The 20,805-nt window shown below is 48.4% G+C and overlaps 1 protein-coding gene across 1 annotated transcript in view; it reads right to left on the bottom strand.

The window, feature by feature from the left end:
• Nucleotides 1-10,775, bottom strand: part of LOC135533414 (casein kinase I-like) — a 59,652-nt gene extending 48,877 nt beyond the window's left edge. Inside the window, exon 1 of the mRNA XM_064960747.1 lies at nt 10,648-10,775. Within this exon, the coding sequence (XP_064816819.1) occupies nt 10,648-10,663 (16 nt within the window). The 5' untranslated portion in view covers nt 10,664-10,775. The remainder of the gene's footprint in view (nt 1-10,647) is intronic.
• Nucleotides 10,776-20,805: the final 10,030 nt, after the last annotated feature.

Here is a 20,805-nt window from a genome sequence, read left to right as displayed (position 1 = left end):
AGTAGGGTAATGGGGACTATGGGGATAATAATGATGGTCGTGCAGCATTGACCCAGTGGTGAGTAGGGTAATGAGGACGATGGTGTGTATTGACCCAGTGGTCAGTAGGATAATGAGGACGATGGTGTGTATTGACCCAGTGGTCAGTAGGGTAATGAGGACGATGGTGTGTATTGACCCAGTGGTCAGTAGGGTAATGAGGACGATGGTGTGTATTGACCCAGTGGTCATTAGGGTAATGAGGACTGTGGTGTGTATTGACCCAGAGGTCAGTAGGGTAATGAGGACTATGGTGTGTATTGACCCAATGGTCAGTAGGGTAATGGGGACTATGGTGTGTATTGACCCAGTGGTCATTAGGGTAATGAGGACTGTGGTGTGTATTGACCCAATGGTCATTAGGGTAATGAGGACTGTGGTGTGTATTGACCCAGAGGTCAGTAGGGTAATGAGGACGATGGTGTGTATTGACCCAGTGGTCAGTAGGGTAATGGGGACTATGGTGTGTATTGACCCAGTGGTCAGTAGGGTAATGAGGACGATGGTGTGTATTGACCCAGTGGTCAGTAGGATAATGGGGACTGTGAGGATAATAATGATGGTCGTGCAGCATTGACCCAGAGGTCAGTAGGGTAATGAGGACGATGGTGTGTATTGACCCAGTGGTCAGTAGGATAATGAGGACTATGGTGTGTATTGACCCAGTGGTCATTAGGGTAATGAGGACTGTGGTGTGTATTGACCCAATGGTCATTAGGGTAATGAGGACTATGGTGTGTATTGACCCAGTGGTCATTAGGGTAATGAGGACTGTGGTGTGTATTGACCCAATGGTCATTAGGGTAATGAGGACTGTGGTGTGTATTGACCCAATGGTCATTAGGGTAATGAGGACTGTGGTGTGTATTGACCCAGAGGTCAGTAGGGTAATGAGGACTATGGTGTGTATTGACCCAGTGGTCAGTAGGATAATGGGGACTGTGAGGATAATAATGATGGTCGTGCAGCATTGACCCAGAGGTCAGTAGGGTAATGAGGACGATGGTGTGTATTGACCCAGTGGTCAGTAGGATAATGGGGACTGTGGTGTGTATTGACCCAGTGGTCAGTAGGGTAATGAGGACTATGGTGTGTATTGACCCAGAGGTCAGTAGGGTAATGAGGACTGTGAGGATAATAATGATGGTCGTGCAGCAATGCGTCATCTCATTTTGATCACATAATACAACATGGTTGTGCTTTGTTCTTGCTGCTACACCGGAGGCTCATTTTACCACGCACACACACTGTATGAATATTCATGAGCTGGAGGATGGAGGGATGGCGCCCCAGAGAAGAGGAATGCAGCGCTCTGCCCCTCCCCCACACCTCCCTCCTTCCGTCTATTCCACCCTCTCCTCCCCAGGCGCACACACCATCTGGCCAGAGAGAGGGTGGGAGAGAGCGAGAGGGAGAATGAGAGAGAGCAGATAAAAGGAGAGGAAGGATAGAGGGGAGATGACAGAGACAGAGGAAGGATAGAGGGGAGATGACAGAGAGGAAGGATAGAGGGGAGATGACAGAGAGGAAGGATAGAGGGAGATGACAGAGGAAGGATAGAGGGGAGATGACAGAGGAAGGATAGAGGGGGAGATGACAGAGGAAGGATAGAGGGGAGATGACAGAGAGGAAGGATAGAGGGGAGATGACAGAGAGGAAGGATAGAGGGGAGATGACAGAGAGGAAGGATAGAGGGGAGATGACAGAGGAAGGATAGAGGGGAGATGACAGAGGAAGGATAGAGGGGAGATGACAGAGGAAGGATAGAGGGGAGATGACAGAGGAAGGATAGAGGGGAGATGACAGAGGAAGGATAGAGGGGAGATGACAGAGGAGGGATAGAGGGGAGATGACAGAGGAAGGATAGAGGGGAGATGACAGAGGAGGGATAGAGGGGAGATGACAGAGGAAGGATAGAGGGAGATGACAGAGGAAGGATAGAGGGGAGATGACAGAGGAAGGATAGAGGGGAGATGACAGAGGAAGGATAGAGGGGAGATGACAGAGGAAGGATAGAGGGGAGATGACAGAGGAAGGATAGAGGGAGATGACAGAGGAAGGATAGAGGGGGAGATGACAGAGGAAGGATAGAGGGGAGATGACAGAGGAAGGATAGAGGGGAGATGACAGAGGAAGGATAGAGGGGAGATGACAGAGGAAGGATAGAGGGGAGATGACAGAGGAGGGATAGAGGGGAGATGACAGAGGAGGGATAGAGGGGAGATGACAGAGGAAGGATAGAGGGGAGATGACAGAGGAAGGATAGAGGGGAGATGACAGAGGAAGGATAGAGGGAGATGACAGAGGAAGGATAGAGGGGAGATGACAGAGGAAGGATAGAGGGGAGATGACAGAGGAAGGATAGAGGGGAGATGACAGAGGAAGGATAGAGGGGAGATGACAGAGGAAGGATAGAGGGGAGATGACAGAGGAAGGATAGAGGGGAGATGACAGAGGAAGGATAGAAGGGAGATGACAGAGAAAGGATAGGAGGGAGATGACAGAGGAGGGATAGAGGGGAGATGACAGAGGAAGGATAGAAGGGAGATGACAGAGGAAGGATAGAGGGGAGATGACAGAGGAAGGATAGAAGGGAGATGACAGAGGAAGGATAGAAGGGAGATGACAGATGATAGAGGGGAGATGACAGAGGAAGGATAGAACCAATGATGGAGAGATCGAGAGGTGAGGGGATTGGTGGAAGAGAGGGGAGCAGTGAAAAAAGAAGGGTATAGGGCACAAACGAATGAGACCCACAGGGCTCCAGGAACCCAGGTTATCGCTCCATCCTGTCCCAATGTCAGAGCACCCTGCTGGGGCAACACTCCAGGGGTGAGGGGCTGGAGGGCTGTGGTGGTGATAAGCCTGTTACTGGGAGTGCAGGCTGTTACACACACAAAAGCTTGCACTTGCATAGGTACACACCGCATGGGGGACACACCTTTCCACAACACACACCTTGGGGGGGGGGGGACATGCCATGAAACAACACAAACACCCTGGAGGGGGGGGAGACACCCATCAACACACACCCTGGAGGGGGGAAGACACCATTAAACAACACAATGGTCAGTGGGACTTGGACACATGCAGAGGATCCGGACTGACTGAACGGCCAGGGTAAAGGTCACGGAGGATCCGGACTGACTGAACGGCCAGGGTAAAGGTCACGGAGGATCCGGACTGACTGAACGGCCAGGGTAAAGGTCACGGAGGATCCGGACTGACTGAACGGCCAGGGTAAAGGTCACGGAGGATCCGGACTGACTGAACGGCCAGGGTAAAGGTCACAGAGGATCCGGACTGACTGAACGGCCAGGGTAAAGGTCACAGAGGATCCGGACTGACTGAACGGCCAGGGTAAAGGTCACAGAGGATCTGGACTGACAGTGGTGAGGCTGAACGTAAATGTAAACAGGGTTAACCCCCGTGCTCACTGGCTCTGTCCTGATACTCAGCTAATTACAATGAGTAGAAGGAAAACCCACACTCACTGGAATACTTCAGTAGTTAATGTATTTTAGCAGCAGCAGGTCAACAATACATTCAAACTACTACAGTAATCCAGTGAGAGGTCAACAATACATTCAAGCTACTACAGTATTCCAGTGAGAGGTCAACAATACATTCAAACTACTACAGTATTCCAGTGAGAGGTCAAGAATACATTCAAAATACTACAGTATTCCAGTGAGAGGTCAACAATACATTCTAACTACTACAGTAATCCAGTGAGAGGTCAACAATACATTCAAGCTACTACAGTATTCCAGTGAGAGGTCAACAATACATTCAAACTACTACAGTGAGAGGTCAACAATACATTCAAGCTACTACAGTATTCCAGTGAGAGGTCAACAATACATTCAACCTACTACAGTGAGAGGTCTACAATACATTCAAGCTACTACAGTATTCCAGTGAGAGGTCAACAATACATTCAAACTACTACAGTAATCCAGTGAGAGGTCAACAATACATTCAAACTACTACAGTGAGAGGTCAACAATACATTCAAGCTACTACAGTATTCCAGTGAGAGGTCAACAATACATTCAACCTACTACAGTGAGAGGTCTACAATACATTCAAACTACTACAGTAATCCAGTGAGAGGTCAACAATACATTCAAAATACTACAGTATTCCAGTGAGAGGTCAACAATACATTCAAAATACTACAGTGAGAGGTCAACAATACATTCAAGCTACTACAGTATTCCAGTGAGAGGTCAACAATACATTCAAACTACTACAGTGAGAGGTCAACAATACATTCAAAACTACTACAGTATTCCAGTGAGAGGTCAACAATACATTCAAGCTACTACAGTGAGAGGTCAACAATACATTCAAACTACTACAGTGAGAGGTCAACAATACATTCAAAACTACTACAGTGAGAGGTCAACAATACATTCAAGCTACTACAGTATTCCAGTGAGTACAGGGTTTCCTTTCTATTTTGAAGTGTTTCTGACAGCCCACTACAGGCTGTTTGATGGGAGCGAGTCAACTTTTTCACCTCAGCTAATGACAGCACACTCTCCATCTACACCAGGATCAATAGGTCAGGCCTGGACTGGAGCCATCTGGCAGACGGGGGTCAGAGAACTGGAGTGAATGGAGGGGAGGTGGGTTATTATTTAAGTTAGGGGAGTGTTTGGGGTAAGGAGGGGTGAGAGGACTGTATATAATGTGTTGAGATGAGTGAATGTAGTTAGATTAGTAGCAGTACATTAAAGGGTGATGTGTTCTGATATGGACCCAGCACAATGCAACACAATGCAGGGCAGTTACAAGTCTGATACAGGACAAGAGTTGGTAGAGTGACCAAAACACCAGCTACAGGGATATACACTACAGGACCAAAAGTGTCAAACATCTCATTCCAAAATCACGGGCATTAAAATGGAGTTGGTCCCCCCTTTAGCTGCTAGAACAGCCTCCAGTCTTCTGGGAAGGCTTTCCACTAGTTGTTGGAACATTGCTACTATAACAGCCTCCACTCTTCTGGGAAGGCTTTCCACCAGATGTTGGAACACTGCTGCTATAACAGCCTCCACTCTTCTGGGAAGGCTTTCCACCAGATGTTGGAACACTGCTGCTATAACACCCTCCACTCTTCTGGTAAGGCTTTCCACTAGTTGTTGGAACATTGCTGCTATAACAGCCTCCAGTCTTCTGGGAAGGCTTTCCACTAGTTGTTGGAACATTGCTACTATAACAGCCTCCACTCTTCTGGGAAGGCTTTCCACCAGATGTTGGAACACTGCTCCTATAACACCCCCAACTCTTCTGGTAAGGCTTTCCACTAGTTGTTGGAACATTGCTACTATAACAGCCTCCAGTCTTCTGGGAAGGCTTTCCACTAGTTGTTGGAACATTGCTACTATAACAGCCTCCAGTCTTCTGGGAAGGCTTTCCACTAGTTGTTGGAACATTGCTACTATAACAGCCTCCAGTCTTCTGGGAAGGCTTTCCACTAGTTGTTGGAACATTGCTACTATAACAGCCTCCAGTCTTCTGGGAAGGCTTTCCACCAGATGTTGGAACATTGCTACTATAACAGCCTCCAGTCTTCTGGGAAGGCTTTCCACTAGATGTTGGAACATTGCTACTATAACAGCCTCCAGTCTTCTGGGAAGGCTTTCCACCAGATGTTGGAACACTGCTACTATAACAGCCTCCAGTCTTCTGGTAAGGCTTTCCACTAGATGTTGGAACATTGCTACTATAACAGCCTCCAGTCTTCTGGGAAGGCTTTCCACTAGTTGTTGGAACATTGCTACTATAACAGCCTCCAGTCTTCTGGTAAGGCTTTCCACTAGATGTTGGAACATTGCTACTATAACAGCCTCCAGTCTTCTGGGAAGGCTTTCCACCAGATGTTGGAACACTGCTACTATAACAGCCTCCAGTCTTCTGGTAAGGCTTTCCACTAGATGTTGGAACATTGCTACTATAACAGCCTCCAGTCTTCTGGGAAGGCTTTCCACTAGTTGTTGGAACATTGCTACTATAACAGCCTCCAGTCTTCTGGTAAGGCTTTCCACTAGATGTTGGAACATTGCTACTATAACAGCCTCCAGTCTTCTGGGAAGGCTTTCCACCAGATGTTGGAACAATAGGTCCCCCTTTTGCTGCAGGGGCTTGTTTCCATTCAGCCACAAGAGCATTAGTGAGGTCGGGCTCTGATGTTGGGCGATTAGGCCTGGCTCGCAGTCGGCGTTTCAATTCATTCCAAAGGTGTTTGATTGGGTTGAGGTCAGGGCTCTGTCAAGTTCTTCCACACCGATCTCGGCAAACCATTTCTGTATGGACCCGGCTTTGTGCCCGCAGGCATTGTCATACCGAAACAGGAAAGGGCTTTACCCAAACTGTTGCCACAAAGTTGGAAGCACAGAATCATCTAGAATGTTATTGTATGCTGTATCGTTCAGATGTCCCTTCACTGGAACTAAGGGACCGAGTCCGAACGATGAAAAACAGCCCCCAGTCCAATGTCGGGTATCTTTCTCCTGGCATCCTCCAAGCCCAGATTCGTCCGCTGGACTGCCAGATGGTGCAGCGTGATTCATCGCTCCCAGGAAAGCTTTCCACTGCAGCAGAGTCCAATGGCGGCGAGCTCCCAACCACTCAGGCCGACGCTTGACATTGCACATGGTGATCTGAGGCTTGTGTGCAGCTGCTCGGCCATGGAAACCCATTTCATGAAGCTACCAGACGAACAGTTCTTGTGCTGATGTTGCTTCCAGAGGTAGTTTGGAACTCGGTAGTGAATGTTGCAACCGAGGACTGACGATTCTTAAAGAGCTACGCGCTTCAGCACTCTGCGGTCCTGTTCTGTGAGCTTGTGTGGCCTACCACTTTGCGGCTGAGCCGTTGATGCTCCTAGACGTTTCCACTTCACAATAACAGCACTCACAGTTAACCGGGGCAGCTCTAGCTGGGCAGAAATTTGACGAACTGACTTGTTGGAAAGGTGGCATCGTATGGCGGTGCCACGTTGAAAGTCACTGAGCTGTTCAGTATGGACCATTGTGTGCTCGTGTGCTTGACTGTCTATACCTGTCAACATGTGTGCCTGAAATAGCAAAATCCACTCCTTTGAAGGGGTGTCCACCTATGTTGAGTAGATCAGAACTGGTAGGATGACCACTAGGCCAGGTACAGTGATCTAGATGAGAGCTGGTAGGATGACCACTAGGCCGGTTACAGGAGTGATCTAGCTGAGAGCTGGTAGGATGACCACTAGGCCAGTTACAGGAGTGATCTAGATGAGAGCTGGTAGGATGACCACTAGGCCAGTTACAGGAGTGATCTAGATGAGAGCTGGTAGGATGACCACTAGGCCAGTTACAGGAGTGATCTCGATGAGAGCTGGTAGGATGACCACTAGGCCAGTTACAGGAGTGATCTAGATGAGAGCTGGTAGGATGACCACTAGGCCAGTTACAGGAGTGATCTCGATGAGAGCTGGTAGGATGACCACTAGGCCAGTTACAGGAGTGATCTAGATGAGAGCTGGTAGGATGACCACTAGGCCAGTTACAGGAGTGATCTAGATGAGAGCTGGTAGGATGACGACTAGGCCGGTTACAGGAGTGATCTAGATGAGAGCTGGTAGGATGACCACTGGGCCAGTTACAGTGATCTAGATGAGAGCTGGTAGGATGACCACTAGGCCAGTTACAGTGATCTCGATGAGAGCTGATAGGATGACCACCAGGCCAGCTACAGTGATCTAGATGAGAGCTGGTAGGATGACCACTAGGCCAGGTACAGTGTTCTAGATGAGAGCTGGTAGGATGACTACTAGGCCAGCTACAGTGATCTAGATGAGAGCTGGTAGGATGACCACTAGGCCAGCTACAGTGATCTAAATGAGAGCTGGTAGGATGACCACTAGGCCAGTTACAGGAGTGATCTCGATGAGAGCTGGTAGGATGACCACTAGGCCAGTTACAGGAGTGATCTCGATGAGAGCTGGTAGGATGACCACTAGGCCAGTTACAGGAGTGATCTAGATGAGAGCTGGTAGGATGACCACTAGGCCAGTTACAGGAGTGATCTAGATGAGAGCTGGTAGGATGACCACTAGGCCAGTTACAGTGATCTAGATGAGAGCTGGTAGGATGACCACTAGGCCAGGTACAGTGATCTCGATGAGAGCTGGTAGGATGACCACTAGGCCAGCTACAGTGATCTAGATGAGAGCTGGTAGGATGACCACTAGGCCAGGTACAGTGATCTAGATGAGAGCTGGTAGGATGACCACTAGGCCAGTTACAGTGATCTAGATGAGAGCTGGTAGGATGACCACTAGGCCAGGTACAGTGATCTCGATGAGAGCTGGAAGGATGACCACTAGGCCAGTTACAGTAATCTAGATGAGAGCTGGTAGGATGACCACTGAACCAGTTACAGTGATCTAGATGAGAGCTGGTAGGATGACCACTAGGCCAGGTACAGTGATCTCGATGAGAGCTGGAAGGATGACCACTAGGCCAGTTACAGTGATCTAGATGAGAGCTGGTAGGATGACCACTGAACCAGTTACAGTGATCTAGATGAGAGCTGGTAGGATGACCACTAGGCCAGCTACAGTGATCTAGATGAGAGCTGGTAGGATGACCACTAGGCCAGTTACAGTGATCTAGATGAGAGCTGGTAGGATGACCACTAGGCCAGGTACAAAGATCTAGATGAGAGCTGGTAGGATGACCACTAGGCCAGGTACAGTGATCTAGATGAGAGCTGGTAGGATGACCACTAGGCCAGGTACAGTGATCTAGATGAGAGCTGGTAGGATGACCACTGAACCAGTTACAGTGATCTAGATGAGAGCTGGTAGGATGACCACTAGGCCAGTTACAGTGATCTCGATGAGAGCTGGTAGGATGACCACTAGGCCAGGTACAAAGATCTAGATGAGAGCTGGTAGGATGACCACTAGGCCAGTTACAGTGATCTAGATGAGAGCTGGTAGGATGACCACTAGGCCAGTTACAGTGATCTAGATGAGAGCTGGTAGGATGACCACTAGGCCAGGTACAGTGATCTCGATGAGAGCTGGTAGGATGACCACTAGGCCAGGTACAGTGATCTAGATGAGAGCTGGTAGGATGACCACTAGGCCAGGTACAGTGATCTAGATGAGAGCTGGTAGGATGACCACTAGGCCAGTTACAGTGATCTCGATGAGAGCTGGTAGGATGACCACTAGGCCAGTTACAGTGATCTAGATGAGAGCTGGTAGGATGACCACTAGGCCAGGTACAAAGATCTAGATGAGAGCTGGTAGGATGACCACTAGGCCAGGTACAGTGATCTAGATGAGAGCTGGTAGGATGACCACTAGGCCAGGTACAGTGATCTAGATGAGAGCTGGTAGGATGACCACTGAACCAGTTACAGTGATCTAGATGAGAGCTGGTAGGATGACCACTAGGCCAGTTACAGTGATCTCGATGAGAGCTGGTAGGATGACCACTAGGCCAGGTACAAAGATCTAGATGAGAGCTGGTAGGATGACCACTAGGCCAGTTACAGTGATCTAGATGAGAGCTGGTAGGATGACCACTAGGCCAGTTACAGTGATCTAGATGAGAGCTGGTAGGATGACCACTAGGCCAGGTACAGTGATCTCGATGAGAGCTGGTAGGATGACCACTAGGCCAGGTACAGTGATCTAGATGAGAGCTGGTAGGATGACCACTAGGCCAGGTACAGTGATCTAGATGAGAGCTGGTAGGATGACCACTAGGCCAGTTACAGTGATCTCGATGAGAGCTGGTAGGATGACCACTAGGCCAGTTACAGTGATCTCGATGAGAGCTGGTAGGATGACCACTAGGCCAGGTACAGTGATCTAGATGAGAGCTGGTAGGATGACCACTAGGCCAGGTACAGTGATCTAGATGAGAGCTGGTAGGATGACCACTAGGCCAGTTACAGTGATCTAGATGAGAGCTGGTAGGATGACCACTAGGCCAGCTACAGTGATCTAGATGAGAGCTGGTAGGATGACCACTAGGCCAGGTACAGTGATCTAGATGAGAGCTGGTAGGATGACCACTAGGCCAGGTACAGTGATCTAGATGAGAGCTGGTAGGATGACCACTAGGCCAGGTACAGTGATCTAGATGAGAGCTGGTAGGATGACCACTAGGCCAGTTACAGTGATCTAGATGAGAGCTGGTAGGATGACCACTAGGCCAGGTACAGTGATCTAGATGAGAGCTGGAAGGATGACCACTAGGCCAGCTACAGTGATCTAGATGAGAGCTGGTAGGATGACCACCAGGCCAGGTACAGTGATCTAGATGAGAGCTGGTAGGATGACCACTAGGCCAGGTACAGTGATCTAGATGAGAGCTGGTAGGATGACCACTAGGCCAGTTACAGTGATCTAGATGAGAGCTGGTAGGATGACCACTAGGCCAGGTACAGTGATCTAGATGAGAGCTGGAAGGATGACCACTAGGCCAGCTACAGTGATCTAGATGAGAGCTGGTAGGATGACCACCAGGCCAGGTACAGTGATCTAGATGAGAGCTGGTAGGATGACCACTAGGCCAGTGGGACAGATGAATGGTGTCGTACCTCCTCCCTGCATCATCTTGTAGATCTTGCTCTCGATGTGGAGCTGTGGGTGCTTGGTCTTCACACATTCCAGCTTTATGGCCACCTCCTCTCCTACAGAGATATCAGTACCTGGAGAGAAATACAAACAGAAAACATATTAACACTCAGAATTGGGCAACTTCTTCATTAACTTCATCTTAATAAAGAAAGCTTGCAGGATTCCTTAAGAAACTGGATTTGCTACCGAACAAGTCTTGCACTACAACGCATCACGAAGTGGAAATATTCACAGACCAGATGTCGAATTACACGCATAGGATCATAGGCTCACGGAGCCAACTTGGATCTATCTGCTCGCTAACCAGGTAGCACAGATTGTGATGAACACACCGTTCTGTACATCTCCAGCTGTTTGAGCAGCATGCTCTCCTGTCCACTTTGTTCAGATGTTGAAATCAAGTGGACGACCTGATTTATCCAAATGAGAACGAGTTGCCAATTCCTTGTATAAGTGTTTTTATAAAAAACACAGACTAAAACAGCCAGTATAACGGTCTTTATTTGACTAAGATGCTGCTGACGATATGTCATCAAATCAAATCAAATCTAGATAAGAGCTGGTAGGATGACCACTACAGTGATACTGTAATGCACGTGAGACTAATTGGGCATTCTTTTTCCACAATCAATGTCCATTGATACTCCTGTTGTAGTAGTGTCTGCTCTGCTCTCAATCTGAGGAGTTGAGACATAAACAGGGGATTGGCTTGAAATGTTCATTTCTGTTTTTGAGAGAGACAGGGGCGGGGCTTAGGTCGTGTATGTAAACTACAGAGAAAGTGGAGAAGAGGTTTCACTCGCCAAAATCTGTCCAAAAATAAGCCCAATGCGTTTCTATGCGCTTATTTTGGAACTAAGCTTGTCACCTGCCTTTCCACCTTTGGGACAACGACTCCCATTGTTAGGGCGGAGACATGCGCCTCTCGCCATTATATCGAGATCTCTGGTGTAAATGGGAAGGTTCACAGCAGAGAAGGAGCGAACAAGACCAAAAAAACAACATGAGAACAAGCGGACATAAACACTCGTAAAAACCAAAAATACAAAAAATGGTTGATGTTGCGATACAAGTATGGTGAACATCGCGCAAAAACAGTAATTTGAATTAATTTGATAAATCACCCAGCCCGACAGCATCATCACATTATAATCCACTTCATTAGAAAACAAACGCCTCAATCAGCTTTACTCATCAGTAAATGTATGAGTAGCCCAAGCCATCCCAGTGTCAATCAAACAAGGCCCTACAGAAACACATCTTGTCCGTGACTAAACCATCTCAGTTCCTGCTGAAAACACATCCTGTCCGTGATTAAACCATCTCAGTTCCTGCTGAAAACACATCCTGTCCGTGATTAAACCATCTCAGTTCCTGTTGAAAACACATCCTGTCCGTGATTAAACCATCTCAGTTCCTGCTGAAAACACATCCTGTCCGTGACTAAACCATCTCAGTTCCTGCTGAAAACACATCCTGTCCGTGATTAAACCATCTCAGTTCCTGCTGAAAACACATCCTGTCCGTGACTAAACCATCTCAGTTCCTGCTGAAAACACATCCTGTCCGTGACTAAACCATCTCAGTTCCTGCTGAAAACACATCCTGTCCGTGATTAAACCATCTCAGTTCCTGCTGAAAACACATCCTGTCCGTGACTAAACCATCTCAGTTCCTGCTGAAAACACATCCTGTCCGTGACTAAACCATCTCAGTTCCTGCTGAAAACACATCCTGTCCGTGACTAAACCATCTCAGTTCCTGCTGAAAACACATCCTGTCCGTGACTAAACCATCTCAGTTCCTGCTGAAAACACATCCTGTCCGTGATTAAACCATCTCAGTTCCTGCTGAAAACACATCATGTCCGTGATTAAACCATCTCAGTTCCTGCTGAAAACACATCCTGTCCGTGATTAAACCATCTCAGTTCCTGTTGAAAACACATCCTGTCCATGATTAAACCATCTCAGTTCCTGCTGAAAACACATCCTGTCCGTGACTAAACCATCTCAGTTCCTGCTGAAAACACATCCTGTCCGTGATTAAACCATCTCAGTTCCTGCTGAAAACACATCCTGTCCGTGATTAAACCATCTCAGTTCCTGTTGAAAACACATCCTGTCCGTGATTAAACCATCTCAGTTCCTGTTGAAAACACATCCTGTCCATGATTAAACCATCTCAGTTCCTGCTGAAAACACATCCTGTCCGTGACTAAACCATCTCAGTTCCTGCTGAAAACACATCCTGTCCGTGATTAAACCATCTCAGTTCCTGCTGAAAACACACCCTGTCCGTGACTAAACCATCTCAGTTCCTGCTGAAAACACATCCTGTCCGTGACTAAACCATCTCAGTTCCTGCTGAAAACACATCCTGTCCGTGATTAAACCATCTCAGTTCCTGCTGAAAACACATCCTGTCCGTGACTAAACCACCTCAGTTCCTGCTGAAAACACATCCTGTCTATGATTGGCTGTCTGAGTCATAAGCACCAACTCTACCACCTACTCTCTTTTACAGTCTCTCCATCCCTCCCGTTCACTGCCCCCCCCCTTTCCCTCGTCTCTCTATAAACGCTGTCCCTCCTCCTCACCCCCGTCTTCTGGCATGGCTGTAGGAGAGTGGGATCCCTCAGTATTCATCGTCACCAACTTGTTACGACAGCATTCCCTAAATAACCAACGTTGCAATATAATTACACTGCTTCTCAGCACTCATCCTTCCTACTGTTCAAGAACAGATTGGTGACAACACCATCTGTCATCCTTCCTACTGTTCATGGACAGATTGGTGACAACACCATCTGTCATCCTTCCTACTGTTCATGGTCAGATTGGTGACAACACCATCTGTCATCCTTCCTACTGTTCATGGACAGATTGGTGACAACACCATCTCTCAAGCATCCAACAAAAATCTCTGTTCTCGACCCATTCATCAACAACATCTGTGGGTCTCGTTCAGTAAGCACCAAACTAAAGATAAAAGGTCAGAAATGGAGAGTTACTATCTAAGCAGCTATACAGTGGTGCGTCCTAATGAACATGACCCTGGTGTATCCCCCACCCCAAGATCAATATAAGGATGTGGGGAGGGAGGGGGTATTTAAATCCCACTGTGGAGGTCCCTTCCACCTCCCCATGGTCCAATCCCACTCGAGGCCCCTCCCCTGGTCCAATCCCACTCGAGGCCCCTCCCCTGGTCCAATCCCACTCGAGGTCTTTTCCCCAACCCTGGTCCAATCCCACTCGAGGTCTCTTCCCCAACCCTGGTCCAATCCCACTCGAGGTCTCTTCCCCAACCCTGGTCCAATCCCACTCGAGGTCTCTTCCCCAACCCTGGTCCAATCCCACTCGAGGTCTCTTCCCCAACCCTGGTCCAATCCCACTCGAGGTCTCTTCCCCAACCCTGGTCCAATCCCACTCGAGGTCTCTTCCCCAACCCTGGTCCAATCCCACTCGAGGTCTCTTCCCCAACCCTGGTCCAATCCCACTCGAGGTCTCTTCCCCAACCCTGGTCCAATCCCACTCGAGGTCTCTTCCCCAACCCTGGTCCAATCCCACTCGAGGTCTCTTCCTCAACCCTGGTCCAATCCCACTCGAGGTCTCTTCCTCAACCCTGGTCCAATCCATACACCAAGTCACTTGGCTCTGTCATAACCTCACATGGTCTCTCCTATCATTGCTATGCAGACGACACACAATTAATCTTCTCCTTTCCCCTTTCTGATGACCAGGTGGCGAATCGCATCTCTGCATGTCTGGCAGACATATCAGTGTGGATGACGGATCACCACCTCAAGCTGAACCTCGGCAAGACGGAGCTGCTCTTCCTCCCGGGGAAGGACTGCCCGTTCCATGATCTCGCCATCACGGTTGACAACTCCATTGTTTCCTCCTCCCAGAGCGCTAAGAACCTTGGCGTGATCCTGGACAACACCCTGTCGTTCTCAACTAACATCAAGGCGGTGGCCCGTTCCTGTAGGTTCATGCTCTACAACATCCCTTAAGAGTACGCCTGCCTCACACAGGAAGCGGCGCAGGTCCTAATCCAGGCACTTGTCATCTCCCGTCTGGATTACTGCAACTCGCTGTTGGCTGGGCTCCCTGCCTGTGCCATTAAACCCCTACAACTCATCCAGAACGCCGCAGCCCGTCTGGTGTTCAACCTTCCCAAGTTCTCTCACGTCACCCCGCTCCTCCGCTCTCTCCACTGGCTTCCAGTTGAAGCTCGCATCCGCTACAAGACCATGGTGCTTGCCTACGGAGCTGTGAGGGAACGGCACCGCAGTACCTCCAGGCTCTGATCAGGCCCCTACACCCAAACAAGGGCACTGCGTTCATCCACCTCTGGCCTGCTCGCTCTCCCTACCACTGAGGAAGTACAGTTCCCGCTCAGCCCAGTCAAAACTGTTCGCTGCTCTGGCCCCCCAATGGTGGAACAAACTCCCTCACGACGCCAGGACAGCGGAGTCAATCACCACCTTCCGGAGACACCTGAAACCCCACCTCTTCAAGGAATACCTAGGATAGGATAAAGCAATCCTTCTCACCCCCCCTTAAATGATTTAGATGCACTATTGTAAAGTGGCTGTTCCACTGATGTCAGAAGGTGAATTCACCAATTTGTAAGTCGCTCTGGATAAGAGCGTCTGCTAAATGACTTAAATGTAATGTAAAATGTAATCCCACTGGAGGTCTCTTCCTCAACCCTGGTCCAATCCCACTCGAGGTCTCTTCCCCAACCCTAGTCCAATCCCACTCGAGGTCTCTTCCCCAACCCTGGTCCAATCCCACTCGAGGTCTCTTCCCCAACCCTGGTCCAATCCCACTCGAGGTCTCTTCCCCAACCCTGGTCCAATCCCACTCGAGGACTCTTCCCCAACCCTGGTCCAATCCCACTCGAGGTCTCTTCCTCAACCCTGGTCCAATCCCACTCGAGGTCTCTTCCCCAAGCCTGGTCCAATCCCACTCGAGGTCTCTTCCCCAAGCCTGGTCCAATCCCACTCGAGGTCTCTTCCTCAACCCTGGTCCAATCCCACTGGGGGTCTCTTCCTCAACCCTGGTCCAATCCCACTGGAGGTCTCTTCCTCAACCCTGGTCCAATCCCACTCGAGGTCTCTTCCTCAACCCTGGTCCAATCCCACCTGAGGTCTCTTCCTCAACCCTGGTCCAATCCCACTCGAGGTCTCTTCCTCAACCCTGGTCCAATCCCACTCGAGGTCTCTTCCTCAACCCTGGTCCAATCCCACTCGAGGCCCCTCCCCTGGTCCAATCCCACTCGAGGTCTCTTCCTCAACCCTGGTCCAATCCCACTCGAGGCCCCTCCCCTGGTCCAATCCCACTCGAGGTCTGTTCCCCTCCCCTTGTCCAATCCCACTCGAGGCCCCTCCCCTGATCCAATCCCACTCGAGGCCCCTCCCCTGGTCCAATCCCACTGGAGGCCATGCATGAGTACTGTGGTTGTCCAAGACTCACTTGTGTCAATAATTCAGATGATTTTCCTGATTCAACTATAAACAGAAGGCTTCACTTCTCCCATCATATTATTAGGGGGCTGTTTCTTCATACTAAACAGAAGTTCAATGAACTGGAAAAGTGTGTCTTCTAATTGACTCAAATATCGATGTACAAGTGCATCGGCATTATAAGGAAATCAATCCTTTGTCATTTTCTGAACACAAGTGCAGAGAGAGTCCCAGCTCCAAAACAAGTTGTGTTATCTCAGGGACAGGTCAGTATCCTCCTGGTACGGCCTGTGTAATGTTATAGACAGAGCAGGATCCTGGTACGGCCTGTGTAATGTTATAGACAGAGCAGTATCCCCTGGTACGGCCTGTGTAATGTTATAGAGCAGGATCCTGGCACGGCCTGTGTAATGTTATAGACAGAGCAGGATCCTGGTACGGCCTGTGTAATGTTATAGACAGAGCAGGATCCTGGTACGGCCTGTGTAATGTTATAGACAGAGCAGGATCCCGGTACGGCCTGTGTAATGTTATAGACAGAGCAGTATCCCCTGGTACGGCCTGTGTAATGTTATAGAGCAGGATCATGGCACGGCCTGTGTAATGTTATAGACAGAGCAGGATCCCGGTACGGCCTGTGTAATGTTATAGACAGAGCAGGATCCCGGTACGGCCTGTGTAATGTTATAGACAGAGCAGGATCCCCTGGTACGGCCTGTGTAATGTTATAGACAGAGCAGGATCCTGGTACGGCCTGTGTAATGTTATAGACAGAGCAGGATCCTGGTACGGCCTGTGTAATGTTATAGACAGAGCAGTATCCCCTGGTACGGCCTGTGTAATGTTATAGACAGAGCAGGATCCTGGTACGGCCTGTGTAATGTTATGGACAGAGCAGTATCCCCTGGTACGGCCTGTGTAATGTTATAGACAGAGCAGTATCCCGGTACGGCCTGTGTAATGTTATAGACAGAGCAGGATCCTGGTACGGCCTGTGTAATGTTATAGACAGAGCAGTATCCCCTGGTACGGCCTGTGTAATGTTATAGACAGAGCAGTATCCCGGTACGGCCTGTGTAATGTTATGGACAGAGCAGGATCCTGGTAGGGCCTGTGTAATGTTATAGACAGAGCAGGATCAACTGGTACGGCCTGTGTAATGTTATGGACAGAGCAGTATCCCCTGGTAGGGCCTGTGTAATGTTATAGACAGAGCAGTATCCCCTGGTACGGCCTGTGTAATGTTATAGACAGAGCAGGATCCTGGTACGGCCTGTGTAATGTTATAGACAGAGCAGGATCCTGGTACGGCCTGTGTAATGTTATAGACAGAGCAGTATCCCCTGGTACGGCCTGTGTAATGTTATAGACAGAGCAGGATCCTGGTACGGCCTGTGTAATGTTATAGACAGAGCAGTATCCCTGGCACGGCCTGTGTAATGTTATAGACAGAGCAGGATCCTGGTACGGCCTGTGTAATGTTATAGACAGAGCAGTATCCCTGGTACGGCCTGTGTAATGTTATAGACAGAGCAGGATCCTGGTACGGCCTGTGTAATGTTATAGACAGAGCAGGATCCTGGTACGGCCTGTGTAATGTTATAGACAGAGCAGTATCCTGCTACAGCCTGTGTAATGTTATAGACAGAGTAGGATCCTGCTACAGCCTGTGTAAATGGGACGAGTTCCTCTGGTAGGTGTGTAACAGACTCTATACATGTTATGTAACTAACCAAAACTTTCACTTCCCTCCCTTCACCTCGCTAATGCATTTACGTCTGTTTGTGTGTCCTACAGAGAGATGTGTAGCGCGTGTGTGTCCTACAGAGAGATGTGTAACGCGTGTGTGTCCTACAGGCAGATGTGTAGCGTGTGTGTGTCCTACAGGCAGATGTGTAGCGTGTGTGTGTCCTACAGAGAGATGTGTAGCGTGTGTGTGTCCTACAGAGAGATGTGTAGCATGTGTGTCCTACAGAGAGATGGGTAGCGTGTGTGTGTCCTACAGGCAGATGTGTAGCGTGTGTGTGTCCTACAGGCAGATGTGTAGCGTGTGTGTGTCCTACAGGCAGATGTGTAGTGTGTGTGTGTCCTACAGGCAGATGTGTAGTGTGTGTAAATGGCTTTGTATTGAGCCAGAGTCACTGGCTCGCTGCCCATCATTGATTCCTGTGTGTGTGTGTCTCTGTGTGTGTGTGCGTCTCTGTGTGTGTGTGTGTCTCTGTGTGTGTGTGTCTCTGTGTGTGTGGTGTGTGGTGTGTGGTGTGTGTGTGTGTGTGTGTGTAACCCTTAAATCACTCCTCATCCAGTACATGATTGATTAGTAACCCTGCAAGTATCGACATGACGGGTTAATGGTCAATGTGGGTTAGTTAGTAACCCTGATAGTATAGCTGTCAATGTGGGTTAGTTAGTAACCCTGGTAGTATAGCTGTCAATGTGGGTTAGTTAGTAACCCTGGTAGTATAGCTGTCAATGTGGGTTAGTTAGTAACCCTGGTAGTATAGCTGTCAATGTGGGTTAGTTAGTAACCCTGGTAGTATAGGTTAGTTAGTAACCCTGGTAGTATAGCTGTCAATGTGGGTGAGTTAGTAACCCTGGGAGTATAGGTTAGTTAGTAACCCTGGTAGTATAGCTGTCAATGTGGGTTAGTTAGTAACCCTGGTAGTATAGGTTAGTTAGTAACCCTGGTACTATAGCTGTCAATGTGGGTTAGTTAGTAACCCTGTAGTATAGGTTAGTTAGTAACCCTGGTACTATAGCTGTCAATGTGGGTTAGTTAGTAACCCTGGTAGTATAGGTTAGTTAGTAACCCTGGTACTATAGCTGTCAATGTGGGTTAGTTAGTAACCCTGGTAGGGTTAGTAACCCTGGTAGTATAGCTGTCAATGTGGGTTAGTTAGTAACCCTGGTAGTATAGGTTAGTTAGTAACCCTGGTACTATAGCTGTCAATGTGGGTTAGTTAGTAACCCTGGTAGTATAGGTTAGTTAGTAACCCTGGTACTATAGCTGTCAATGTGGGTTAGTTAGTAACCCTGGTAGTATAGGTTAGTTAGTAACCCTGGTACTATAGCTGTCAATGTGGGTTAGTTAGTAACCCTGGTAGTATAGGTTAGTTAGTAACCCTGGTACTATAGCTGTCAATGTGGGTTAGTTAGTAACCCTGGTAGTATAGGTTAGTTAGTAACCCTGGTACTATAGGTGTCAATGTGATCCCTCAGTCTTTTTGCACGCATTCAGTTACGGGAAAACATTGAAGCAAAATGCAGTTAATTCTGTCGACCTCACCAACTGGAGGAACCAGTCATTCCTATTCCACACAGACATATTTAGAATCGTTTGTATTGAAGGAACCAGTGATTCCCATTCCACGCAGACATATTTAGAATCGTTTGTATTGAAGGAACCAGTGATTCCCATTCCAGGCAGCCATATTTAGAATCGTTTGTATTGAAGGAACCAGTGATTCCCATTCCAGGCAGCCATATTTAGAATCGTTTGCATAGGAGGGGCCTGTATAGACTGATTGAAACCTGTACAACTCAACAATGACAAACTATTCCCACACTGTTATGACATAGACCTACTAAAATGTACCCTACATTAACCACTACCCCCTTCATAACAAACACACACGTCAGTGGGGAGGGCTGCAGGGGTTTGTGGGTACCCATCATGCTGTCTCAATGCTCCATTGGACATACCACCAGTCCATTTCCATCTAAATGGAGCTTCTCTATTGTTCAGGGGAGGGGCAGGACACAGACAGGACACAGAAAATCTTGTCACACTCTGCTGCACTCAGGCTATGCTCTCACACACACACACACACACACACACACACACACACACACACACACACACACACACACACACAAACACACTCTGAAGCTACGCACAAAACTATAAACACACACAGACCACACTGCCTTTAGCATCGCTATCGAAAAGGAAAGGACTCTCTCTCGGTTCACAGCACATCAGCATAATGGTTGTGACGGTGCAAGTCTAGACGTTCAGCTCTCCCCTATTCACGTCAGAGGAGGCGAGCGAGGTTCACTCTCTGGCTGCAGAGCAACAGGCCTCTCTCCCTCGCCTCAGAAACACGCCTGGACATCAAACTCAATGACCGCTGGGACGCTCTTTTCAGATCCAGAGCATTCAGTCTGTAGTGTGAACATATGAACAGGCCAACCAGCAAGTTGAGGAACACAGAAACATGCAACAGCATAAAACACCAACCAAACATGTTGTTCTGCTTCAAGGCTCCAACAAGAAAGGACTAGGAGGTCTCTCTCAATTCAATTCAAGGGCTTTATTGGCATGGGAAACATGTGTTAACATTGCCAAAGCAAGTAAGGTATAAGTAAAGGTATAAGTAAGGTATAAAGTGAATATATAAAGTGAAATAAACAATAAAAAATTTACAGTAAACATCACACATACAGAAGTTCTCTCTTTCTCTATAAACACAATGCCTGAAAATAAACTACACAGATTTCACTCTGTCTACACAAACAGGCCTTCCCTGTGGCCAACCACGCTTGTGAAACACAGAAACATGCAACAACAGAACAACAACACCTCTCCTTCAGCTCCAACTCATAAAGAAGAACGGCGAGGAGGTTAGACCCTCTCGCTCTATAA

Source organism: Oncorhynchus masou, unplaced genomic scaffold (assembly GCF_036934945.1).
Source record: "Oncorhynchus masou masou isolate Uvic2021 unplaced genomic scaffold, UVic_Omas_1.1 unplaced_scaffold_2371, whole genome shotgun sequence".
Lineage (NCBI taxonomy): Eukaryota > Metazoa > Chordata > Actinopteri > Salmoniformes > Salmonidae > Oncorhynchus > Oncorhynchus masou.
This window is presented reverse-complemented; position numbering and strand designations above follow the sequence as displayed.